At 42.3% G+C, this 27,560-nt stretch overlaps 1 protein-coding gene across 1 annotated transcript in view; it reads left to right on the top strand.

The window, feature by feature from the left end:
* Positions 1-27,556, top strand: part of RECK (reversion inducing cysteine rich protein with kazal motifs) — a 42,800-nt gene extending 15,244 nt beyond the window's left edge. The window contains exons 7-21 of the mRNA XM_035134735.2: positions 2,245-2,278; positions 4,498-4,695; positions 5,892-6,159; positions 9,313-9,492; positions 11,395-11,607; positions 12,010-12,146; positions 14,606-14,746; positions 16,638-16,826; positions 17,246-17,365; positions 17,771-17,942; positions 18,512-18,707; positions 20,498-20,708; positions 22,116-22,189; positions 23,166-23,321; positions 24,887-27,556. Of these exons, the coding sequence (XP_034990626.2) occupies positions 2,245-2,278; positions 4,498-4,695; positions 5,892-6,159; positions 9,313-9,492; positions 11,395-11,607; positions 12,010-12,146; positions 14,606-14,746; positions 16,638-16,826; positions 17,246-17,365; positions 17,771-17,942; positions 18,512-18,707; positions 20,498-20,708; positions 22,116-22,189; positions 23,166-23,321; positions 24,887-25,102 (2,505 nt within the window). The 3' untranslated portion in view covers positions 25,103-27,556. The remainder of the gene's footprint in view (positions 1-2,244; positions 2,279-4,497; positions 4,696-5,891; positions 6,160-9,312; positions 9,493-11,394; positions 11,608-12,009; positions 12,147-14,605; positions 14,747-16,637; positions 16,827-17,245; positions 17,366-17,770; positions 17,943-18,511; positions 18,708-20,497; positions 20,709-22,115; positions 22,190-23,165; positions 23,322-24,886) is intronic.
* The last annotated feature ends 4 nt before the right edge of the window (positions 27,557-27,560 follow it).

Raw genomic sequence — 27,560 nt, 5'->3', positions numbered from 1 at the left:
CTATTTATTCATAACCTGCAGAATGCCAGGCTATAATTTTTATTTACATACTTATTCATGACATTTATGTCTCACTCTTTTAGTCTAAAAGGTTCCCAGAGCAACTTAGTGAAAACCAGCAGTAAGATGGTCACAGCTTTCCAGCTTACAGTTGAAAATACGTGGCACACCGGGAGGAAAAAGCAAGCTCAGATGCTAGTTCTTAAAAGTTATAGTTTTATATAATATATAATATTATATGCAAATTCTGTCTGTCTTAGACAGCAGCCCCTCCCCAGGGGAACAACCCTCACCGGTCACTTATGAGAGCAGAGTGGGTGCCAGTGTCTGGACCACGAGGGCAGGGCTGCACCTGCCACACAGTTCTTCCCTCTTGTCTCGATCGCATCTGGAACCATTAGAGGAGGATGTTGTGCAGGTGCCCCTTGGGGCTGGTAGGGTGGAGGCAAGGAGGCCAACAGTAGGGGGAGCCCAAGGCACCTGCTGACTGGTTGTAATTAAGAAAAGCAGATGGTGACTGACTGAGGGCAGATTGAGGTTGGTGAGGCAGGCATATTAGATGATGATGATGATGATGATGATGATGATGATGGTGTATACCGGGCCTTTTTACCTGACAGGGACTCAAGGTGGTTTACAGATAAAAATAACAGATGCCCTGGTCCTGTTCTGGTCTTAAAAGCTGCAAAAACATTATGGAAGTAGGAGACTGGGAGCCCTGTGCCACCAAACACCCCCCCCCCTATCAAGACCAGAAAACAAACAATTGCCCTCTACCACAGCTTGAAATGTAATATACTCTAATGGACCAGCCTCCACTGATATTGAGGAAATTTCAGTTTCCAAAGCTTGGTCATTGCAAAGCAATAGACCACAATGGTTTTGGCAACCTTTCTGGCTAGTATTCTGCACACTTAAGCCATATTTGCCTGGTGGAAGGGAACCCACTGCTGAATGGAGGCACCCAGAAGCTACCACCTGGTACGCAAAAACCACCAGCAGCAGTTTCTCTGTTACTTTTCCCCTTTTGGATTCATAAACCTGAACAGCGAAATGATGGGGAATTGCTGCAAATATGTCTTTGTAATCAACAGATTGTCAGATGCATGAATAAAACCCCTAAGTTTAGAGGATACCATTTTGAAATGCCGTCTGAGATGCAATCTGTGGGGTGCACTTCAAGGACCCTCTTCAAGCCACAGGTTATTGGTACAGATGATACAACAAATCACAAAAGCTTCTAATCCTCCCAGTTGCGCAGGCATAGGCAAACTTGGCCTTCCAAATGTTTTGGGACTACAACTCCCATCATCCCTAGCTAATCCAATCACTTTATTTCAGCTTTAAGCTCATAGACAGAACAAGAACAAGGGCATGCACAATTTAGTTTACAGTTTATAACAATAAATTAAGTTAAAAGATATACAGAATTAGATAACATTATAATAAAAGAATTTCAAATTAGATATAACAAACCATTACATCTCTTGTATGACAGCACAGAAGTTATAAATTTTGCTATTTGTAAAGTTACACCGGACTTGTGTCTTGCAATAAAAAAGCAAGATGCGAATCTGCCGGGTACCCAGGGAAATTTTTGAATTAATAGGAACAATAATTTCTTCCAGACAGCACAATATAAAGGACATGTAAACACTATGTGCTGTAGGGTTTCAATTGAACAATTATCGCAGGAACATAAAACAGAGATTTGGCCCTTAGAAAATCTATGAAAGAGGACGTTTGAGGGAAAGACATTAAAACGTGCTTTAATAAAAGCTAACAGGACCAGTGGTCAGGGATGATGGGAGTTGTAGTCCCAAAACATCTGGAGGGCTGAGTTTGCCTGCGCCTGCTCCTGAGGCTCCCTGCAGCTTCTTCCTACTTCTGCTTGGTGTACTATTCATCGTGGTGTATGAATGAAGCCTTTCTGACAGAATCTTTGTGACATTCTTCTAGAAAATGGTTTGCTCTTCCTTTGATCTGTCCCACTATAGATAGCTACTGTCATTCCTGGAAGTTCTCAAGGGTCTTCAATATTTAGTTAGCCATAGGATGTGCAAATTAAGGCAAATAGGAGATTTTCATGTATATTAATTGTACTGAACTTTTAACTCTTCATATAATTATATTCTTATAATTATATTCTTTATATTCTTTTGCTCATCAACAAAAGGTAGTGCATGTGCCATTTTTTTTTACCAGTAGCTATTTGAAAGTGATAATTTTTGTTTTTGCTTTTAGAATGCACTTTTTAGCTGCATCAACAGAAATGAAAGTAAGTATACCTTTTAAAAAACAATCCTTCCTAAATATTAGTTTATCATTTTCTCCCCTGTTTCATTGCCTGCTTTTTGAGATGTATGTTCATTTTTAATATAAGGTGATAGCATAACATATGTTGCATTTCACAACTGTTTGAGCTGGTTGACAGTTTGCCAAGGGAAAATGTAGTGGGTTTCTTGTAAAGAAAATCTTAGCTTGGGGCTTGGAACTTTTCCCACCAACTGCACGTTTGCAGCCAGTTGTATTCATATTCTGTTAATTCAGGAATCCTGTCTGGATTAGTGCATATAACATACCAAGTCCTGACCAGTGCAACAATATTAACTGCATCCTCCAGTCAGGGTTTGGATCTTCTCAGCAGTGATTCAGTGGGATAGCAAGTATTGTCAGTCATACCTGCTGTCTCAGGATTGTGACTGAAACGAATCAGTTGGTTCACTGGTGTACAAAGCTTAATGGCATTTTAAAAAGTAAGGAAAATAAAGTGCTTATAGAGAATAAAGGAAATTGCATAATATGACATTTGTGGTGTGTGGTGGGGGTGTGAAAGGATTAAACAATTCTGGGATTTGGTATATAATGAATTAAAAAAAATCTTGAAATACACGTTCCCGAAAAGCCAGAGGCTTTTTTGTTGGGACTGGTGGACAAAGAAATTCCAAAAACTGATTTAAGATTTTTCCTGTACGCCACTGTGGCTGCCAGGATTCTTATCGCCCAGAAATGGAAAACAAATGAAATTCCATCTATTACTGAGTGGCAATCGAAGGTTTTTTAGAATTTATGGAATTAGCCAAATTAACACACAGAGTACGAGACTTGGATGATGTGAAGTTCCGATCTGAATGGAGTAAATTTATAGAATATGCTAAGGGTAATTACACGGGTATGAGAGCGTTAGGGGTAGTAGCATAACCTCTACAATGATACAAACTTGATGTAAATAGAAAATACAAAATAGGATTGACAGAATTTACCACTTGTTGGAAGGAAGGAAGTCAAATAGTTTGGAATATATGTAAAGTTGAATTAATGTCATTATGTTTAAGGAAAAGGAATAAAAAATTATTTTCAAAAATAAAATATGACATTTGTGAAAATAAAACAAGTTACATATGATTGTTCAAGCAACTTCAAGTAATATAATATAAATTGCATTTAAAGTAATGGTATGAACTAATTGCATGCACTAGTAATAGCCCTGACAAAGCAATCAGTCAGTCGTTACACAGTCTCCCCCTGACTTCCTCCAGCTCATCTAGTTGTAGAATCCATGGCATATTAGAGGTTGTTGTAAAATTCATAGTTACCAGTCCAAGACAGTAGACCAGGCCTTGTGGCTTTCATGTAGGTGAAAGTATGAGCAGAGTAAGTAGCAGGGAGTGGGAAAGAAGAACAAAAAACCCAGTGCCTGCCCCTGAACTAAAAGAAGTAACTAATCAAAAAAAGGGAAAATGAAAGAAAGGTTTGCTTTACACATTTTATAACAATTAGGAAGTGGACGAGGGGATGGAGTATTCCATCATTTGCATTAATATACTTCTATGGGTGGGCACACTAAAGCAGGCGTCCCCAAACTGCGGCCCTCCAGATGTTTTGGCCTACAACTCCCATGATCCCTAGCTAACAGGACCAGTGGTTGGGGAAGGTGGGAATTGTAGTCCAAAACATCTGGAGGGCCAAAGTCTGGGGATGCCTGCACTAAAGCATACATCGTAATCTATCTGGGTGGGAGCAGTTAGAGTAACCAGAGCCCTTGCTTTATTATTGGTTAACACACTGCAGCACTGGGCTGCCAAAACATTTAATAGTTTTGTTTTTGTTTTGGCTTCATGGCTGTTGTTCTCTACTTTCTAATTCTATCACCCTCCAGAATGCCAAGTTCTCACAGAGTTGCAAAAAAAAATCTAGCACAACACTGCAAGCAGCTTGCACGAAAATAACACTGCAAATTGCTCTGTACCTGGCTTCACAAGCCTTGGCAATCGGCTGCTTCCCCCATGTGCCAGGGTGTTGTGCATGTGTGTGTCTTTGTGACAATAGGTGATTGGCAGGTGGGTGGCCCCACTCACCTGTCAAATTTGGCCCATCCAGAACACTGACTGGATTCTGCCCCTTCGCCACTATAGAGCATAAACATATTTCTGTGTTTTCATCACTAATAATAAAGAGTTTTTTGTGATGCATTGTTTTGCTTATGTTTCCCTCTAGTGGGATCAGTTTGTTGCAGTTATGCTGGTCATCACACAAACTGCCGGGAATATTGCCAGGCAATCTTTCGAACAGACTCCTCTCCAGGTCCTTCTCAATTCAAAGCTGTTGAAAGTTACTGTGCCTCCGTTAGCCCACAATTAATTCATTGTGTGAACAACTACACACAGTCCTATCCAATGAGAAATTCAACAGATAGTAAGTACGGTAGGAGAAAAATACAAGTTTGGCATGCAAAATTTTAGCACCTTAATGTGTGGAAGTACGCAATGGTATCTATAGTGTAAGCATGGTTTTCTGTTCATGTTTGGGACTGCAGATTTCTTTCTCATCTATATATTTCTCTGTATTTGCTTTCAAAAGTAGAAGAATTGAAGACTTTCTCCTGTAGTAGAGGTGGTAACCCACAGGACCTGCCAAACTGAGGGAATTGTCTCAGGCTTCCACACCTTCATCTCCTGATCTGTGGTTGCTCTTTAGCATAGCTGCCAAGTTATCCCTTTTTTAAAGGGATTTTCCCTTGTGCTGAATAGGCTTCCCAGAAGTCCTTTACTAATGGGCACGTCCACCACATATGATAAAATGTTCCTATTGCCTCTTTACATTTCCAGCATTTATTATCCTGGTTATGGTACATCTTAGCAAGTTTTACTGGGGTCAAGTACCATCTATACATCATTTTCATCATATTTTCTCTTAAAACCGTGCATGCAGTGAATTTCATGTTCTTTTTCCATAACCTTTCCCAGTCTTCCATCATAATATTATGTCCCACATCTTTTGCCCAATCTATCATTACCTTTTTTGTCTGCTCATCTTTCGTGCTGCCACTGTCATTTCAACCTTCTGTGAGCAGAGCTGTTGCTGAGGAGATGCCCCAGCTCCTCACGGCTCCTCCTCTATGGGTTGCCTGAACTACTTGCCAAATCCCTTGCAGGAGAAAGTCTAAGGGGAGGGAGGCTTGGTGTGGTCTGAGTGGAGAGGGAGGCATCCGTCTCATGTCTTTCAAGCCTTTCCCCTCCCTCTATGTAAGAGCATTCTGCTCAAAGGCACCTGCTTTGGCGGCTCTCCCACTCTATGCAGCCTTCAGATCTGTACCAGCAGTAGTGGCATTAGATGGAACAGGGAAGCTCTAATGGGTTACTGTTGGGAGGGGGAGGCTGGTGGGAGGTTGGGGGAAGGGTTGGCAAGTGGAGCAAGCAGGGTGCAGTCACTAATCTGAAAAAAAACAATCTTTAAAGACTACATATAATGCAGCATTTTTATATATAAAGCAACTTTTAATTGCATTATATTAAATTCTATATTTCTATTAAAATGTGGCAATGTTTTGACACTGATGTAAACACAACTATGTGACAGGTAGCAGTATTTATTTCTTCTTTGCTATTTAGGTTTATACTGCTGTGATAGAGCAGAAGATTATGCCTGCCAAACAGCTTGTAAAAGGATCCTGATGTCAATGAAAACAGAGCTTGAAATTGTGGATGGACTTATTGAAAGCTGTAAAACAATGCCTCTACCACAGGATCCTCTCTGGCAATGTTTCCTTGAGAGCTCAAGATCTGTTCACCCTGGAGTCACTCTGCACCCTCCACCTTCAACAGGTCTGGATGGTGCTAAATTACACTGCTGTTCTAAAGCAAATACTTCCATATGTAGGTGAGTACATTTTGCATTTTCTTTCCAACTTTTATAGGCTCTCCTTTGAGTGCTTGATGTCTCAAAATGGGATCCAGCTCCTCCTATGGCTTGGGGAGGCTGGGAACCTTGTGATTTCAAAGGATGTTGTGAGCTCCTTGTGTTGGAGCCTAGAAAATGATCTGACCATTCTGTCTTGCAAAGCCCTGTGGATGGTTCCCCATAAGACCCAACAATCAGCTGATTGTCCATGCTTGCAGAGCGCTTATATGCAACAGGACTTACAAATTACCAGTGCTTGCAAAGCCCTATGTCAAACATTTTGCAGAACTCAGCAATCACCTGATTGGTGGCAGCAGAGCTGCAGGCTGTGCCTTTTGCCCACATGGTTTGATTTCAAACGCTGCAGGCAAACTGCGGCACACACATCCCGGCAGCGCCTCCAGCCAAACTTGGCCCTTAGGGAATGGAGGAAATAACGATCTGGCCCTCTGGCCAGACCCAATTTTTTACCCCTAATTACATAGCTGCCAAGTTCCCCATTGAAAAATAAGGGATCCCAGCGGCGCGGCACCAGAAGTCGTTTCTGCGCGTGTCTGAACATGCGCAGAAGCGACTTCCGGTGCCGGCTCTGCCCATGACTAGTCAACCACTCCGAAAGGGATTTAGGATGTGTGTGTGTCTATGTCTGTACACAAAAGCCTTCATAGAAAGTACACCCTCTTCTCATCAAGCCTAAGGTTGAACTGCTTAAGTGGAATTTGTCTGGCACTCAAGGTGCTGGCCTGTTATTAATTGTGCTATGCTATATTTGTTCATTTTGCTGGGCAACCAATGTGTAACTGATGCATATTATTTCTTGGTTTAATCAGGACCCTCAAATCTATTGATCACCCTGCAATCTGATCCTAACCATGTTTACTCAGAAGTAAATCCCACTGCATTTGCGTGGGCTTTCCCCCAAATAAATGTGTATCAGATGGCAGCTTTAATATTCCCTCCACACAACTTAATCTAGCATTGACTCCAAAGGTCTGGACCATTTCATCCCACCTGCATACAGTCTTTTTTCAGTGTCCCCACTTTTACATGAGTTGAATGTGTGCTTTTATTTAAAATGCATCTCTGGGTTATTTGTGGGGCATAGAAATTTGTTCATTCCCCCCCCCCCCAAAAAAAAATATAGTCCGCCCCCCTGCTGAAAAAGGTTGCTGACCCCTCTCTCACCACAAGGAAAAGGAAGATTCTACTCTGCTTTTTCTCCCAAGGCCAAACTGAAACAGATTAAATTCTACCCCCCAAGGAGGTCAAATGGGAATTTTGCCACAGGTTTTAATAGAGCCAGGACTCCCCCCCACCAGCCAACAAAATAGCTCAAGACTTCAGGTTCCCAGTTTTCTATTTTAAAGTCTCTGGGCTGTACACAAAGTACGTTCCTAACAACGCTGCTTTTAGGGAAATAATCATGATTTAAATGCTTATTGATCTTTGGAAAGTAGCAGTTTATGCATATCAATAAGCTTATCACTCTTCCCTATAGCACCTGTAACCATGATTCCCCCCCATTAAAAAAATGCAATAAGACTTTGAGAGAGTTAAAACACCTGCTTAATTATTATTGCTATTATTCAGCAACAGAATTTTGCCAATGCAGAGGCTTAAAAGGGGCAGCTGTCTAAATGGCAGGCAAAAGCAACCACACATAACTCACCCTAAGAACATGATGGCACATACAAAAGGGTGGATGTGCAAATCACCCCAACACACACCCTCCAGATTCCTCCTTTTCTGCACACAATATACAGCACTGCACAGGGAGGAAAAAGAGATGCAAGATAAGCACTGCGATCTACTTTCAGAATTGAAATCTGGCAGTGATTTTAAAAATCTCCTCCCTGTTTTTGGGGGTTTGGGTCAAAGCTGTTTAGCTTTTTTAGAGAGAGGGAGTCCCCCATTTTAAGCCCTGTTTTATTGGGGTTCAGGGAGGAAAGTTTGTTCCGTTTTGTGGGTGTTCTGAGAAAATTTAAGGGGGAAGGGATTAGTCGCTCACCAAAAGATCGCTGTGAAAGCAACCTGCCTCACAGCAAAAACTCCGTCTTCCCGTCTTCCGTTCCAGAGATCAGGAGAAAATGCAGGGAGGGGAGAGGGGGCGGGGCCAGGTGCTCTTGCTTCTTAGGCAAAAGCAAAGGAAAAGGAGATCACGATCGACTGGAACGTCCTAGGCATCGAGTCGATCCTGATCGACCTGTCGATCAGAAACGCAGAATGTAGATGCAGAAACGCATGCGGAGGCAGGGCAAAGGAGAAGCCTGCTTTTTGGGGGTGAGGGGAGAGAGGGAGGTCATGGTTTGTTCGCTTGCTCGCTCGGCTGGGGAAGATGGTGCCTTTGCAAGCGGCTGCTTCTGGGGAAGAGGGAGGGGAGGGGAAGCTTCAGGGAGAGGAGCTGCTTCCTTTAAAATCCGGGAGATTTAAGGGATATTTTACGATCCAGGCTGCCAGCGGGAAATGGATTTAAATACGGGGGTTTCCCGCTAAAAACGGGAGACTTGGCAGCTATGTAATTACTGGATCAACTACATCCAGTAACCTTGAGAGAATTGCATATGTTTTCCATGATATAGGAACACCATATTTTGAGCAATACATCTTGTGAGTTGAATCATAAGCATTATTGTGAGGGGGAAAGAGTACAGAGAGCCCCCCCCCATCCTGAGGAGCAGTTCCTCCACCAGCAGCGGCGCCAGTGGGGAGGGGGAAGAGTCCAGTGAGGAAGGAGGAGAGAGGAGACGGGGCTCTGGCAGGATAGCAGAGCCTCTGCTGCATGAGGGAGAGGAAGAGAGGGGGGGGAAGAGGGGGAGAAGGAAAACATGGAAAGGAGACCCTTTTTCCCTCTGGTTCCGGAATTACGCAGGAGGAAGCGAGGGAGGAGATTTGGGGTGCCCAGACTCTTATGTTGGAAGAAGACGCGGAGCGCGCCATTCCAGGGTTCTGGGTCCGACTGAGAGCATGTGTCCTGTATAGCTCTAGCACTGTAAAAACCTGCACTTAATAAAAGCATGAAAAGGCAAAGGTCTGGAGAGTCGTTACTCTAGAGTAGTCTCAACGCATCCCCTGTGACAATTATAATCCAAGGTTTTGTTGTCATTTTATTCCCTTGTGTTTCTTTATCCACAGAGATTTATGCACTAAACTTTATAGCAGCAGCTGGGGCAATACACAGAGCTGGCAAGAATTTGATCGCTTTTGTGAGTATAACCCAGTCGAAGTTTCCATGTTGACCTGTTTAGCAGATGTACGTGAACCTTGTCAGCTGGGCTGTAGAAATCTATCTTACTGCACTAATTTTAATAACAGGTAGGAAAGGTACACTTGAGTATTTTCTTCAGAATATATTGTTTTTGGATGAAATGTATAATTAGGAAGAGCTGGTATAGTTTACTGGGTAATGTGGCATTTGGAGAACTCCCCCCCCCCTTTCATTTTGAACATGGTCGGTTTAAAAGGGATGTTGAAAGATGTTATTGGGTGCTGGAAGAAGAGAGCTGGACCTTCTTCCAACCACTGAGCCTGCTAACTCTCTGCTTTTACTGTGATTGAAAATTTAGATAACCATGATTATATATTATGCCAATAGATTACAAATGTATCATTTTTGATTATGCGTTTACTTTTAGATTTATAGGGGCTGGTTTACATGTACAGTTGTACTTCGGCTCCCAAACACCTTGGGAGTCAAACATTTTGGCTCCAGAGCGATCGAAAACCAGAAGTGAGTGTTCTGGTTTTCGAATGTTCTTTCAGAAGCCGAACGTCCAGCAGGGCTTCCGCAGCTTCTGATTGGCTGCAGGAGCTTCCTGCTGCCAATTGGAAGCCGCGCTTTGGAAGTTGGAATGTTTTGGAAGTCGAACGGGCTTCTGGAACAGATTCTGCTTGACTTCCAAGGTACGACTGTATTGGTTACTAGCCTAGGGTTTTTCCGTTTCATTTTGTCGAATGAAACAGTCTTTTAAAAAGGCTGATTCTGAGCATTTCTCTTTCTCATCACATGAAAATATTGCTTCTCAGGCATGTAAAGGAACATACTTTCAGGGAGATTTAGCAATGGTGAATAGGTCACCTACTGTTGCAAGGCAAGTAACAACAGCATTTTTGAACTCGAGAACTTCAGCATTGCCCTGGGATAAGTGAGTTTAAATTGTAGCATTTCTAGCAAAACATTCATATTATAAGGACTTTAAGGAAATGATGTTCTCCAGACAACTTTACTGAAAAGAGTTCACTCATAATGGAATATGAAATATCAATACTGTATACTATTCAACTGCTTATATTATTCTCATTGATATATGTCTCAGCTGTATCACTGTGGTTATAAGTTCTTGTTATAATACTATACAGTATTTTGATTTAAAGATAGAATGATTTCTGTGCCAAGGTGTGTTTTATTATGTGTATTTTAATAATAATACATATTATGGGTTTAACATGCTTAATAATGTATTGTGCCCCTTAATTTGACACATATTAAGAATTGATTCTTAACTTATTTGCCCTCAGAATGCTGGGCTTTGACTTCCATAATATTAATAATCTATTATTTATCACTTGTGTTTATGTACTGCACGTTCCTGGCAAGGCACCCAAGGTGGTTTTTCAATTTTGAAATACTAAAATAAATAAATGGCATAAACTATAGAGAAGTACAGAATCCTTTCAAGCTGACTGATGACCATTTCTTCAGGAGCTGATGTCACAAGCTTCCTGGCTTGGGCTTCCTCACTTTCACCTTCCCTCAGGGCACACAAGCAGAGGTGGCCCATCCTGTTTCACCACCCGAGCCAAAGTGGGAAGATCCTGCGTTGTGTGTGTACCATCTGACCCCCTTTGCCACCCCCCGCTGAAGCCTCATTTACCAGTGCTGTGTGGCTGCGGCTACTGGATCGCAGCAAGATCTCATGCAAGCCCTGTGAGATCTTGTGACAGCCCCAGCAGAAGCCTCCACACAATCTCACGGGGCTCTCACAAGATCTTGCCGGAATCTGGTGCAGCCGCTTTTCACTTCTCCAGTGGCGGTTGAGGGGGGCAGTTCCCTGCACACAAGTCTGATGTATCCTCCGGGAAGGGACTTAGCACCAACAACTCTCTGACCATTGATTTGTTAGGAGACGGTGGTATTCACTCCCTGGCCTGAATAAACGTTCATATTTAGTTCAAAAGCATTTTCTCTATGACTACATACTGTATCTTTCCTTAAAGGCCAACGGAACTCTTCAGGAGCTGCAATGCCCAATCAGACCAAGGAGCCATGAATGACATGAAACTTTGGGAGAAAGGAACAATTAAGATGCCATTTATCAATATCCCTGTTCTTGATATTAAGAAATGCCAGCCGGAAATGTGGAAGGCGATTGCTTGTTCACTGCAGATAAAGCCGTGTCATAGTAAATCTAGAGGGAGCATAATCTGCAAGTAAGTGGGTGGCAAGGTGCTTCTGAACACCAGTTGCTGGAAACTGCAGGAGAGGAGATTCCTGCATCCAGATGGCTGCAGTGAGAGCAGGATTAGATGGGCACTAGTTGATTGATTGATTGATTTTTAAGTATTCAGAATTTACAGTAGAGCAGCCGGGGCATAAATCTGTTTTAACAAGAATAAAAACTGAAGCAGAACAACCTAATTTTGAGACTATGGAAATATAATCTTAAACTAAGGCCAATATATTGGGGGTATTTAGAAGAACAGTTTAAAAGGGTTCTTAGAATTAGACCAGGATGTGTATTAGGGGTAGAGAGAATTTATTGGATTAACTTGGCTATGCAATCTGAGCAGTGTACATGTGTGTAATGTGTAAATACTTTCTTGTTTCTGAAGGTCGGATTGTGTGGAAATTCTCAAGAAATGTGGAGATTTAAGCAAATTTCCTGAGGGACACATGGCCGAAAGCGTCTGTGAACTTCTGTCTCCAACCGATGACTTGGAGACTTGCATACCTTTAGATACATATGTTCGTAAGTACAGGCATCCCCTCACTTATCGACGCAGTGGTGGGAAGTTAGTAGATGAACAGATTCAAACCAGGAAATGGTAGGAGAGAGCTGGCGAATCCTTCCAGCTCATGAAGATACCCTGGAGCAGATTTCAGTGAGGGCAGACGAAGCCCTAAAGAGACCAGAGGCACAGCAGGGCTTTGTTTAGGCTGCTTGGCCTCCCCGCCTAGCAGCTGATTCACGTGGTAGCAGAGCAGCAGCAGCAGCAGCTGTGTTCCCAAGTGCTCCAGCCTCCCAGCAGCCCCAGGGCTTCAACTCTCGTTGAAGAGACAGTTGTGTGGAGAGAGAGCGGGACTGAGAGCAGGAGAGCAGGAAAAAAACAGGCTTTTTAGAGGGTGCTCCCCACTTAATGCAATTTTCACTTATGTGCGCGGGGGCCCAGAACATAACCCCCAAGTGGGGGTACGCCTGTACTGAAGAACTAACCTTATGTGTTGAAGTTAGAATTCAGAAACATGTCTACAGAATTATTAATCATAGAATCATAGAGTTGGAAGAGACCACAAGGGCCATCCAGTCCAACCCCCTGCCAAGCAGGAAACACCACCAAAGCATTCTTGACATATGCCTGTCAAGCCTCTGCTTAAAGACCTCCAAAGAAGGAGACTCCACCACACTTCTTGGCAGAAAATTCCACTGTCGAGCAGCTCTTACTGTCAGGAAGTTCTTCCTAATGTTTAGGTGGAATCTTCTTTCTTGTAGTTTGAATCCATTGCTCCGTGTCCATTTCTCTGGAGCAGCAGAAAACAACCTTTCTCCCTCCTCCATATGACATCCTTTCATATATTTGAACATGGCTATCATATCACCCCTTAACCTTCTCTTCTCCAGGCTAAACATACCCAGCTCCCTAAGCCGTTCCTCATAAGGCATTGTTTCCAGGCCTTTGACCATTTTGGTTGCCCTCCTCTGGACATGTTCCAGCTTGTCAGTATCCTTCTTGAACTGTGGTGCCCAGAACTGGACACAGTACTCCAGGTGAAGTCTGACCAGAGCGGAATACAGTGGTACTATTACTTCCCTTGATCTAGATGCTATAGTCCCATTGATGCAGCACAGAATTGCATTGGCTTTTTTAGCTGCTGCATCACACTGTTGATTCATGTCAAGTTTGTCGTCTACCAAGACTCCTAGATCCTTTTCACATGTACTGCTCTCAAGCCAGGTGTCACCCATCCTGTATTTGTGCCTTTCATTTTTTTTGCCCAAGTGTAGTACCTTACATTTCTCCTTGTTAAAATTCATCTTGTTTGCTTTGGCCCAGTTGTCTAATCTGTTAAGGTCATTTTGAAGTGTGAATCAAATTAAATGTGAATTAAAAAGCAGAATCATAGAACTAGAGTTGGAAGGGATTGTAAGGTTGGCAGTGTCTAGTCCAACCCCCTACATGTTTGCCCCCTCCTTCCGACAACACAGGAAGATGAGGGGGAGTACTTGAGCCTTTTTTAAAAAAAAACACAAAACATTTTATTGATGCTGATAAAGAAAAAGAAAATACTCTGAGCATGAGCAGCTTCGCTTTTTGATCTCCCTTAACTGGCTTAACTCGTGAAGCCCCGTGCAGCCTGATGCCCAAGGAAGTCTAGGAAGGAGCTGCCAGGCACTTTACATGCCACTCAGCAATCTTTTTTTCTTCTTTATTGAAAGTTAGAAAAATACATAATTATATGTGCACCCAACGTGGTGAGACATAAATGAAAGGGCGACAGCACCCATGTAGAAGGCAAAGTAAAGAAGGAAAGGGAAGTAAACCATAACTCTATATTTTACAAAGTCGTTACTGTAATTCACCAGATTTTAACCTATTACAGTGTTTGTAAGAAGGGATTCCAAATATCATTGAATTTGTCCATGGCAAGTCTGCGTTTATATGCAAGTTGTTTGTATGTTGTGCGTTTGTATAGGTCTTCAATCATAGAAGGGAGCTGCATTTTTATTTTTCCAATTCATCAGTATCAGTCTTTTTGCAGAGAGTCTACACATATTGTCCTTTTGAAGGCTCCATGTGCTGGTATATGTGCTGGAGTGGAGCCTTGAGGCTTTGCTCTGGTTTGCAGAAGCTTATATGCACACAGTGCTCACTTATGGTTTAGCATTACAGTGGTGCCTTGGTTTACGAACTTAATCCATTCCGGAAGTCTGTTCTTGAACCAAAGCGTTCTTAAACCAAGGCGTGCTTTCCCATAGCAGCAGGGGACTCAATTTTCACTCAACAGGAAGCGGAACATTTTCTGCTTCCAAGGCAAAGTTCACAAACCAAAACACCTACTTCCAGGTTTGCAGCATTCTTAATGAAAGTTTTTCATAAACTAAGTGGTTCTTAAACCAAGGTACCAGTGTATATGTGAACTAGGCTACCATGTCACGGCTTTGTTTTCCGCTCTGTAGATGACCTCTATTTAACTCCCTTGTCTTTTCAGGCCCAAGCACTTTAGGGAACATTGTGGATGATGTTACACACCCCTGTAACCCAAACCCTTGTGCTGCCAATCAGTTATGTGAAGTAAATAGAAAAGGATGTCAGCCTGGGGAACCGTGTCTTCCTTATTTTTGTATACAGGGTAAGTAATACAATTGTTGCATTCCCAGCTATATTTGCAGGTTTGTTTTTAGAAAGAACTCTTGTTAGCTGTATGTAGGATTCTGATAATCCAAGAACAACATTAGATTTTTCAGAATTGATATTAAGGCTCTCCTGGTTTGCCCATTGCCTAGTTAACTGAGAACGGTGGGCACAAGAGAGGCCTTTTCCTATGTGTCCTTTGGCATCCGCCACCGATAGTTTCTTTTTCAGGTGGCTTTTAGATAAGGCAGTGTTATTCATGTGTGGAAATCTTTTATGGCTGTTTTTATTAATGAAAATTTTATATAATTTGTTGTTTGAATTGTTCTTTGGGAGTTATGAGAGGGAGCTGTTTTATTTGATTACAGTTAACATACTCGGGACCCAGGTGGCGCTGTGGTTAAACCACTGAGCCTAGGGCTTGCTGATCAGAAGGTCGGCGGTTTGAATCCCTGTGACGGGGTGAGCTCCCGTTGCTTGGTCCCAGCTCCTGCCAACCTAGCAGTTCGAAAGCACATCAAAATGCAAGTAGATAAATAGGAATCGCTATAGCGGGAAGGTAAACGGCATTTCCATGTGCTGCTCTGGTTTGCCAGAAGCGCTTTGTCATGCTGGCCACATGACCTGGAAGCTATACGCCGGCTCCCTCGGCCAATAATGCGAGATGAGCGCGCAACCCCAGAGTCGGTCACAACTGGACCTAATGGTCAGGGGTCCCTTTACCCTTTACCTTAACATACTCTTACTTTAACAAGTCAACTGCCTTGGATGATTTTGTCATGTATTCTACTCAATATTGATACAGAGCAGAACTCCAGCGCATAGTTAGCAGAGTAAAAACTTAAACACGTTGCAGGATTCCAAAAAACAGACCAAAGGCAATTGTATTTCACCCAGCAGAGCTTTACTGCTACTGAAGGCAAATGAGCATATTGGTCACAAATCCAATGCATTCACGATTGGCACTGTCCATAAGAAATGCAGTTGCAGCAGACTTAACTCGTAAGTTTAAGCAAATAACTTACAATAAGACACTTAACACTATATATAGAACAACACACGAGAAGGAAAGAGAGACAGAGAAGAGTGAAACCCAGGCTCCTTCTGGCCTTACTGTTATAATTAGCATGACCTTGACAGAAAAGATAACAGGACCAGTTCAAGCCAGCTGCACCCGGCTTCTCTGAAGGAATAACCCAAACATCATGAACCTGCTGCTTGTTTAAATTAAAAAATTGTCCAGTAGCACCATAGAGACCAACTAAGTTTGTTCTGGGTATAAGCTTTTGTTTGCATGCACAGTTTCTTTCACCCAGAGAAGCTTCCAGAAAGAACCCTCTTGAATTAATTAGAATAGGAAAGGTCTCTACACATCAGATCAATACTTTCTGTACTAATAAATGCAAACTGACAGATTTTTTGTTTAGAAAGGTAACATATAAAAATAAAATAAAATAAACCTCCCATGAGGCCTTTCCCAAGTAAATGTGTTTAAGACTGAGGTGTTAGACTGCAAGGCTAACCTTTTGAACTATAAAGTAAATCCCAATGAATTCAGAGAGATTTATTGTCTGCATAAACATGGTGGACTTGAGGTGAGACATCTTTAATTTCTAATTAATTTCTAATACATTGTAAGAGCAGGATAGAATTTATTGAATTAATAAATAAATAAACATTGACGGTTCTTGCTCTTGAAGACACATTTCTGCAAAAGAAACGATTCTGCCTTCCAATTTCTTATGTACCTTCAAATGTAAAGTAATATGCTATACCTTTTCCCAAATTAATTTTGTACACGTGTAGTCTTTCTTGCTATGTAAAAGCCTTTAAATATTCCTGGAACATAATGGTCTGTTGTTCAGTAACACTTTGCCATCTTTGCACAGGCTGCAAGTTGGGTGAAGCTTCCGATTTCATTGTCCGCCAAGGTACCCTCATCCAGGTTCCGTCCTCGGCAGGAGATGTTGGTTGCTATAAGATCTGCACGTGTGGCCAGAGTGGGCTGCTGGAAAACTGTATGGAACTGCACTGTGTTGACCTCCAGAAATCATGCATTGTTGGAGGGGAAAGAAAAGGTATGTCCTGTTGCAGATTATTAAGCTCTGAAAATTTCCTGTTCTCAGGAAGCAAAGTTTATGTTGGGATCTTCAGTGTCTTAGACTTGGTGGTTGTTAAAAGTTTTGTTCCTAGCTAGCTTCCCTAGGTAGGTGAAGTTATATACGTGGGGGAGAGCAAGGGGGGTCCAGAGTAACTGGGGGCACCTTGGGGCCTTTTCCCCACCATGCTTTTTCTGAGGATGTGCAGGGTGACAGAGCAGGGGCAATAGTTCTCTTGCCTGCCACCTTTTGTCTTTGTCCGGCTATTCCTCTTTCCTCCCCACCCTCTTCCCCTGGGACCATCCAGGTGGAGAGTTTTGCTCCCAGTATGGGTGCAGACTGTTGTTTCTGCTTTTCCCTGAAGCGGCTCTTTATTAATGCATTTGTTTTATTTTAAGGCCACGGGAAATCTTTCAAAATAGATTGCAATGTCTGTTCTTGTTTTGCTGGGAATCTGATATGCTCCACTCGCCAGTGTTTAAATGAATACAACTCAGATGATGAGCATGACATTACAGGTAGGATTTGTGTGTGTGGTGTGTTTTATTTCCTGGCTGTACTTTGCCCAGATATTCCCTGTAGCAGCTCTTTGAGGCTGCTATTGAAGACAATTCAGTGGCTTGTCCAGTATTCAGAATCCAGCAGTTAAATGCAAAGCAAATCCCATAACTTTGATAATAAACAAATGTTCATGTCTTCCTTTAACAGATTTTAAAAAGAAGAGCCATGCCCCCCCCCAGCTGTGCGATTAAATTCTTTTATTTCAGTGGGCTTAAGTGTGGTTAAACTCTGTGTTGGATCATGGCCGTTCAAATCAGGCCTGCTATTCTGCACTTTTGCTATAGATATTAGGAGCACAGACCTCAGAATTCCAGCCTCTTTGGGAATCTGCAAGTTCCTAACAAGAGCTTTAACTCTTTCAGGTCTGCCATGTAACTGTGCTGATCAGTTTGTCCCAGTGTGTGGACAGAACGGTCGTACCTATCCAAGCGTATGTATAGCACGTTGTGTTGGGCTTCAGGACAATCAGTTTGAATTTGGATCCTGCATCTCCAAGGATCCTTGCAACCCTAATCCCTGCCTTAAAAATCAGAGGTAAATATTTAAGAAAGTCTGTAGCACTCTAGGAGATTAGCTTGCTAATAAAAATTCAGTTGTGCCATAACATATTTTGTCTTACCTACAGACAAGGATGAATTCGAACTAGTCTCTATATCAGTCAGTAGGTGTTCTGCTTAACTTGTACATGGATCATTTTCAAGAGGAGATTTCGATTTTTTCCACTTGTTTTTTCTTGCAGTTTCCTTCCTATTATGTTATTTTTTGTAAGTAGTTGGTTGCCATAGATTTGCTATTGGGAGAGTGGTGAGAGGTCCCACCTCAGAGGATGTGATCTTTCACCCTGCACCCTGGAAGTGAAGCATAAAACTACATATGCAGTGCCCTTTTGTCTACAAGAACAACATAAATTCTTAGGTTTATAGAAGGCTGGCATTCTTTTTGCGTTTGTAATGCAACTGGGTACTTAAATATTTCTGGCATATTACTTTTCTGACACTCTTTTGGAGCCAGCGTTAACCCCTGCTTTTTTTCAAAATTATCTCAATCTGCTTTTTTATTTCTTGGAAAAATAACAAATAACATGAAATTATTATTTAATCCAGATGTATACCAAAGCCACAGGTTTGCTTAACGAGTTTTGAGAAGTTTGGATGTAACCAGTATGAATGTGTGCCCAGACAATTCAGTTGTGGTGACCAATTGCGAGATCCTGTTTGTGATACAGACAATATAGAATATAGCAGTCCATGTGTTCTACACCAAAAAGGTAAAAGTGTATCATACAAAGGTCCATGTCAGGTATGGAATAGTCTTTCACATTACTTAAATATGGTTTTTATTGTCTGTACTGTTAAGGTGGGCCCAACCAAACATGTTCCTCTCTGGGTCAGTTTTCATGCTTTGTGCTTCCTCTGTGTATATTTAACCAGGTGAGAGAATTTGAATGCACGGTGTATTTTATTAAAAAGGCATTTATTTGCACTGTGCCACCTCAGCTGAAACTGCTAGTCACTGTGGATAATGGCACAGTCCTTCTGGGGCTTTAAGGTCAAATTACTGATTTGGAACTTCTGTTACTCCTCAAACTCCATCTTGATAACTATAATAGTAGAAACCAAAGTATTGGGAGTATTAATACCACCTAATATATGTTAGTTGATTATACAATTTCAGACTGGGTCAGGTGTTTGAACCCACCTCCATAAAAATGCTTCTCAGATGTGCAGAAGTGCATGTCAAAGATAAAACTAACTTCCAGCCTTCTTGCAAGTTTTATACATGTAAGGAGTATTCTATTTAGGGGAGTGTTCATTCATTTGATTCTCCACCTGCACTCAAATAGTATAGCTGAGCATCATCTTAGGCATTTTGTCTGCTTTCTCTCCGTGGCTTTAAAAATTATTACTGTTGAGCCAATGTGTAGCCATGTCAAACAGCCCATTGGGGCTCCCTGTGAAAAACATAAGTAGGTATCCCTTTTGCATGGTATGGGATGCACCACATATATAGTATCTGCTATTTTTATGATGTCCTGGGGATTGTAAGAGATCATACTAGCTAGGAGGAAGATAGTTTGCAGTCTACAGTTGAAAGCAATTCAGCACAGTATTATAGGAAGGTTCTTCAGCTTTCCTTTGTTTCTGGCATCATTCAAGATGCTTTTTTCCACAATTCTTTTAAATTTGAACTACTGTGACCTGCAGGCATTCACAAAGCCCAAAGAAGGGTTAATGACAGCGTGAAACAATGATTTTACTACAGTGGTACCTCATGTTGCAAAGGGGATCCGTTCCAGTGGCCCGTTCACAACATGAAAAGGCTGCAACATAAAGCGCCGCATCTGTGCACGCGCATGACGCAATGCAGCGCTTCTGCGCATGCCCAAAGTGCGATTTAGCGCTTCTGCGCATGCATGCAGGTTACAGATGCGCCAAACCCGGAAGTAACCCGTTCCGGGACTTCCGGGTTTGGTGCGTCCATAACCTGAAAAGGCGCAACATGAAGCAGATGTATCATGAGGTATGACCTGAAGTCCATAGCTGTTCACTTTCCCAGTAGGCTTAGAGTTTTCACACAACTGCTTTTTTCCACCCTGAAGTGTCTTATTCAAGTCACTTCCCCCAGTATCAACAGTTTCAGGCCCCACAATTGGTAGGGAACCATGCGAAATGCCCAGCTGTTTCTCTAATTATTAACTTTTAGGAATAACTTTAAAACATTCCTGTTCCCCCAGGCATTTGCTGGCTGAAAGATACTGTTTCTGGCAACTTTGACACTGTTAACTGTGAGGGCATGTGTCTGTTTTAGGCATTATCAAATGTTCATGTTTTTAGAGGTTTCCAATACATGTTCATTTTATTTTTAATAGTATTTTGATTTATCACTTTGGTGTTTGCTAGCTTAGGTTATTTTGGGAGAAAGGTGGAACAGAACTTTAATTTATTTTTATCCAGTTTCCGAACAGACCTAAGTGTTGGAAGGTTATTGTATAGTTTGCTGAGTAGTTTCAGAGATGACATTATGCATTTAATTTGCTAAGAATTATAGATCTATACTGTTTCCATTTTCCACTTTGTTCCATTTCCCAGTCATTTTGCAAATCAGTTGATCTGGTGTGTGGCCATAATGGTGAAACCTACAACAGCGTGTGCGCTGCGTATTCTGATCGTGTGGCGATAGATTACAAGGGACCTTGTCAAGCTGTAGGAGTCCTTTCTGACTACAGTTATCAAGGAGAATGTGCGTCTGTTACTTGTCCTCGTCTTGCAGCAACTGGATACAAGTCAGTTACCCCACCAGGTCAGAAAACAGATATTGATATTCTGAAAGGCAGCCACAGAAAAGTAGTGAAGTGGGACCTATTAGAAGGAGCGTAGTTTTGGGTGCCTTGCTTACCTGTATTAGATTTCCTGATAGACAATCTAGTGGGAAGAGCTCTTGGGTGAACCCACAATCATACATTTTCTGTTTTCACCTTGGGGAGGTATGGCCCTCCAGTGCAGTCTTTCTCCCCTCTACTGTGGAAGAAAAGCAATCCGACAAATCCGGAGATAGTTCTCACACTGACTCCTACTGCTGTGTAAATTTGAGGATTCAAGTGCAGTTCAGCACAAGTCATGTACAGAAAGGTGCCCATCCTGCAAACCAACACCATACAAATTTGCCCTGTGTAAACCTGATGTGCACTCAAGCCCTGGCTTGTGCTTGAGTTACAAATGTTTAGAGCAGCAGTCGTCATAGAATCCGTGAACTGTTCATTTTCCTTCTTCTTTCAACATATTTCTAACTTAAAGAATCAGCTGCCATAAGACGGGTTTATGGGTATTAGCTTATATGGTATAAGCTTAGAGAATTAGACCTGCTAAGGAACTATGAGAGCATCCCTGCCTCCAATTCTTTTATTAGCCATAAAATCAAAGAATTGTAGAGTTGGTTCCCCCATGGCCATCTAGTCCAACCCCCTGCAATGCAGGAATCACAGCTAAACAACCTGAGACAGATGGTCATCCAACATCTGTTTTAAAAACTCCAATGAAGGAGAGTCCATCACCTTCCGAGGGGGTCTATTCCACTATCAAACAGTGCTTACTGTTAGAATTGTCTTTCTTTTTCTTTTTGAAAAATGAATATTTTTACTTCTTATTATTATTACATTATTATTATTATTATTATTATTATTATTATTATGTTACTTTTTTTAACAGTAACATCATAAATACAACTGAGAAAACAAAGAAAAACTTGGTCAGAATGTTCTTTCTCAGGTTTATTTGGCATCTCCTTTCTTGTAATTTGAATCCCTTAGCTTGTTCCTACCCTCTGGCTCTGTCTTCCATGTGACAGCCTTTCAGATATTTGAACGCACTATCCTGCATTCTCTCAGTCTTCTCTCCTCCACCGTTCCCCATAAGGCTTGCTTTCCAGTCACTTTATCCCCTTGGTCCCTCTCCTCTGCCTGCACACATTCCAGCTTGATGACATGTATGCAGCTATGTCCATGAAAGGGCCGTTGCCTTCATGTTTTGCATCTGGCTGATCCCTGTGCGAAGCAGGATGTTGGATAGATGGGCCTTCAGTAACACCCAACAGGATCCTTACAGTCCTCTGGCATTTTTAGAGAACACAAGATGAACCCATAAGCTGTACATTCCTTTTACAAGTCACTCTACTCTGTCTCTCTCTCTGGGGGGTCTGCTTGTTCTGCAGGAGCTTGCTGTTCTCTGTATGCTGCAATACTCAGGGTCTTGTATGATAAAGAAAAGCTGGATACCTTCGCCAGGGTAAGTGCTTCAAGTTTTCATATGACAATTTTATAGTATCATGTAGGGATTCTTTTCAGCCAGAAACTCTCAGGTGAGTGCCATTGCCATTCTAAGAGAATGAAGGAAACCTTCGTAGTGAGTTCTGGCACCTCTTTTCCTAGGAAAAATAGCACTGGCTGTAGTCCAGCACCCACTTCTGTCTGAAAAGGCATTCAGTGGAATTTACAGCCGCAATTAAAATGGGGTGAGTTCAAACAAGGCTTTACTAGTGGATGGTATGATCCTAAAGGTAAAGGGGCCCCTGACCATCAGGTCCAGTTGTGTCCGACTCTGGGGTTGCGGCGCTCATCTCGCTCTATAGGCCAAGGGAGCCGGAGTTTGTCTGCATGACAAAGCTGCTTCTGACGAACCAGAGCAGCGCACAGAAACGCCATTTACCTTCCCGCTGGAGCGGTCCCTATTTATCTACTTGCACTTTGATGTGCTTTCGAACTGCTAGGTGGGCAGGAGCTGGGACCGAGCAACGGGAGCTCACCCCATTGCAGGGATTCGAACCGCCGACCTTCTGATCAGCAAGCCCAAGACTCTGTGGTTTAACCCACAGCGCCACCTGGGTCCCTGCTATGATCTTAGTCATAAATAAATAAAGGAAAGCTCTTGCATGTGCACTGTGCAGACTATATCTGCAATGGGGGTGGATATTGAAGGCTACCTGCCAACTAATTGGCATAAACAAAACACCAGTTTTGTTTATATATTATTGAGTGTGGAGTTGTCAGAAAGGTGTACTTTCTGTAATGGATGAAAAGTTAATAGGGTTAAGAAAAATAAGATGCATTTCCATTCCATCCATAGAGATTTGCCAAGTGCAAATGTCTTTTCAGATGGAAAAGGCATCTTATTTCCTAACGATACCAGCTTATGATCTCTCTAACAGATTAACACAATTTTGTAAAATGTCATAAATGGTTCAGAAACGTCATTCTTCTTCCAGATAACCAACAAAAGGCCAATCACTGTCCTTGAAATACTTCAAAAGATCCGCCTCCATGTGTCTGTGCCACAGTGTGATGTTTTTGGATACTTCAGCATAGAATCTGAAATCGTGATCCTCATCACACCTGTGGATCAAAACCCGAAGCCTCTTCAGGTATAATTCACCATGGGGGGGGGGGGCAGAGGGTTGCATGGGGCTTTATTTATCTTGTTAGGCATAAATGTTAATAATGAAACGCTACAAATAAATAAGAACAAAGCAGCTTAGAGTCTGTTCCTGGTGGCAATGCAGCTCCAACCCATTGCTCCAATGGGTTAATTAGACTCCTGTGGAGATCCTGCACAAGAGCAACTCGGTCTCACATGTGCTTCTTGAAGTTGAAACTTGGCAGATGACATGGAGCTAACTGCTAATCAAAAGACGGATGAAGTTCCTGGGAGACCACCACCAGGAAGTGATGCTGACTGCCCATCACTGACTGGAACAGAATCTGGGTCCTCGAGAGAGTTCTGGTATGAAGTGATATCCATTCCACCAGAATCTGGGCTAGGATCAAGAAATCCACTTTTTCCAATGTCTGTATTGAGGCAAACTAAGCCCCCGGGGCCAGATGCAGCCCAATCACCTTCTCAAACTGGCCCACAGTTGATCCGGGAATTAGCGTGTTTTTACATGAGTAGAATGTGTCCTTTTATTTAAAATGCATCTCTGGGTTATTTGTGGGGCAAAGGAATTCGTTCATTTTGTTTTTTCAAAATATAGTCTGGCCCCCCACAAGGTCTGAGGGACAGTAGACCGGCCCCCTGCTGAAAAAGTTTGCTGACCCCTGGTATTGAGGATCACAGAATCATAGGATTGTAAAGTTGGAAGGGACCCCAAGGGTCATCTAGTCCAATCCCATGAAATGCAGGAATCTCAACTAAAGCATCCATGACAGGTGGCAATCCAACCTCTGCTTAGAAACCTCCAAGGAAGGAGAGTCAACTACCTCCCAAGGGAGTCCATTCCACTGTCAAACAGCTCGTGCTGTCAGAAGGAATCTTTTTTCTTGTAACTTGAAGCCACTGGCTTGAGTCCTCCTCTCCAAAGCAGGAGAAAGCAAGCCTGTTCCCTATTCCATGTCACAACCCTTGAGATACTTGAAGATCTTTGGAGATCATATCTCCCCTCAGTCTCCTCTTTTCAGGCTAAACATACCCAACTCCTTCAGCCGTTCCTCATAAGGCTTGGTGCGGGTACAGAATCCCAGTTCTTTTTAGGAAGTAAGAAATGAATAAAACTCAGAGTGCCTCTGGTCTAAGAAACAAACAAACTGGTTTTATGGTTTCTGTAGCTGGCAAATAGTGAACCACTGGCTGATGCTTATCAGGATTGCAGCAGGTGTGTTCTGAGGATGTCTTGCAAACTCCAGAGTATAGACTCGAGAAACTGACTTCTATTCCCAGTCTTCTGTCAGGATAAGGTAATTTATCCGGGGGTACCTAATGTGATACTCTGCAGCCATTGTTTGACTCCGGCTCCTACCAGCCCAGACAGAGATGATGGGAGTTGTAGCCCAACAACGCCTGGAGGGCACCATGTTCTCTACACCTGGTCCAGAGCATTTAAGGATGCCATCTGAAATTGGGGGAGAGGGGATAGTGTAAGGGAAAAAAAAGCTACTGTGTATTTTTCGTAGTAGAAAGATCCTTTGGAAGCTCACTCTTGTTTTTCCCTAGATTGAAGCCTGCAATAAAGAAGCGGAAAAGATAGAATCGCTGATCAACTCTGACAGTCCTGCTCTAGCATCCCATGTGCCACTTTCAGCACTTATCGCAGCCCAGGCGGAAGTTTCACGCAAGATGTCTTCTTCTTGTAGTCTGGTTATGCAAGCACAGTGTACTTTCTTCTGGAGCCTTGTGCTCACTTTCACAGCCACAATATGTAACACGTAGTGGCAAGTGAGGTTTGTAATTTGATTTGCGAAAGACATTCAGAACTTAACGGTGTATTGATAATGTAACGTGAATAATGTTTCCGAGAGGAAACTATGTGACCAAAGTTATTACTCCACACAGCACCAGCAATAATGTACAATTTACGTGGGAGACCGATCCCCCTGCCCTGAGTTGAAGGCTTTGCCTGTAATGTGAACATTCGTTTCTTTTGATCCTCTTGTCATTTTTGAGCAAACAGTTTTGGAGAATTTTGCAGTGCTTCAGAAATCAGGGAAATGTGTTGAGTGAACATGGTAGCAAGACAAAAGAAATGACTGTCTGGACAGTTAAAGTGCTAGCATACCGCTTTCAACTATATGGAGGAAAAAAACTTCAACTGTCTCAAGCTTTAAGCTGTAATCCAGCACTCAAGCTAGTAGGGGTTGAAGAAGCTTAACTATGCATGGTTATTTGGAAGTAAGTCACACTAAGTTGCATGGTGCTTACAATGTGGTACATGTCGGGGTTCGTATTTAGGAGCCTTGCCTTACCCTTGCATTTTTTAAAACAGGGATAGGGATCCTATGACCCTCCAGAATTTGTTGAACTACATTTCCTGTCATCCCTGGCCATTGACCATGCTGGCTGGGGTTGATGGAAGTTGGAATCAACAACATGTATAAGAAGATGTTGAGCAGAGCTATCATTGCAGTGGAAACAGAAGTTTTTCACTTCCTGTGACTTCCTGTTCCTTTTCAGTGGAGGAGGACAGCTAGTGACTGGGGAGGCTCGATCTTGGGGGATTGCAGCCTTCCTACGCTAGCTGGCCTCCTATCTTTGGAGGGGTGGGAAACAAGACAAAATAGGTCTCATCATGCAGCATATACAGGGCTATGCATTCCTCCCTATATCAAAAGTTGGGTGAAAGTGTGCACTTTTATCTATGCAGGGGTGGCTTGAAAGCACATGTCTCTGCCAATGTTCCTCCACAGCCACATAGATAAACTACACACAAAGCAGCATCCTAAGCTTTCTTATGGGCCTGCTAGATTGGTCTTTTGCTGTGTCCAGTCCTCAAGGACAGAACACCTGTTGTGAAGGCAAAATAACTGTTGGATCAAGGAAGCTATTTTGATTTCTATGTAAGAGGAAATCATTGTGCAAGTCCCCCCCCCCAAACCAAAACTTTGCAATAATTTTTTACAATATTTGTCTATTAATAAGAGGGGTGGCTAACGACCAGCCCTGGGGGGGACCGAGTACAGTCCCCAAGTAAATTTATCTGTGCTCCCCAAACACCCTACCAATTATGCTGGCGGCAAAAACCAGGAAGCGGGGGGTAGGGATAATGCAGACATGGAGCTGAGGTGGGCAGAGGTTTAAACTTCCCCACCTGGCCCTGATGTGGAAGGAGATCACCCCCTCCCCAGTCATCAGATCAATCAGTTGATGAGTGAGGAGCAGGGAATAGCCCCCCCCCCCTCAGCTGGTCTACACAGATCAGCCAAGGAGAAGGGAGGCTCTCTGTGTATGCATGTTTGTGTGCACATGTGTGAGTGTCGAGTGGCCACGCCCACTATTGGCATGCAGCCCCAGGTGGGTTGGCCAGAAGTGAATGTGACCCTCAAGCCAAAAAAGATTAGCAACCCCTGACTTGGAGGTATATCATTCAGAATATTTTAAAACATAAATTTCTACGTGAAACAAATTGCTGCTACTTAACTTACCAAAAAAATGAACCGAATGACTCAACTGTCTGTGTAAATACATTCTATATTTTATTATGAAGAATATAGCCATGAGCCTAATTCTGCAAAGAGTAGCATGTTTGTGTAAAATTCTACATGAAAAGAAGGATTTTGCAGAGTGCCCCTCCCGCAATGTCAATCATGTTTTAAGCTAGCATCTTTCTTACATAAAAAATGTATGCAATATACAGGTGCAAATGCAGTTTACTCTTGACCTTTTTTTATAGAAGCAAAGTTATGAAGAATTCAAGCTATTTATATGTCATTCTAAATATTACAGTATTTGCATACTATCTAAAATTACACTTTAGTGTGTTCATATTTTATACGAAGCGTATGTTTTAATTCTTGGGGCTCAATCCAGTGGGAAGATCTCCGGCAGAAGCCTATTTGAAGTAAATCTGAGCTCTTGCACAGCTCCTATTCACTACAGGAGGACATTCCCAGGAGACACTGCTGGGTTTAGCCCTATTCTTGTGCACCTGAACTTTATCTACATGAAGTATTTTGTATCAGTATTATGATAGCCAACTTTTGAAGTGTATACAGGTTGCATCGTCTTTGCCAAATTGTTGGAACTTTAAAAGGAGGAACTGAAAATTAATTTCAACGTTTCCGTGTTGTCAAATGTTGTGGCAAGTGTTTTGTATTCTTACAAAAAGGAAAAAAAGTCTTTGCAATGCAATATGAAAACCTTTATTTTAATAAAAATATTTTTATTTTCTGAT

The sequence above is a fragment of the Zootoca vivipara genome, chromosome 13 (genome assembly GCF_963506605.1).
Source record: "Zootoca vivipara chromosome 13, rZooViv1.1, whole genome shotgun sequence".
Taxonomy (NCBI): Eukaryota; Metazoa; Chordata; class Lepidosauria; order Squamata; family Lacertidae; genus Zootoca; species Zootoca vivipara.
The sequence above is the reverse complement of the archived record's forward strand: the minus strand, read 5'-3'. Positions and strand labels throughout refer to the sequence as shown.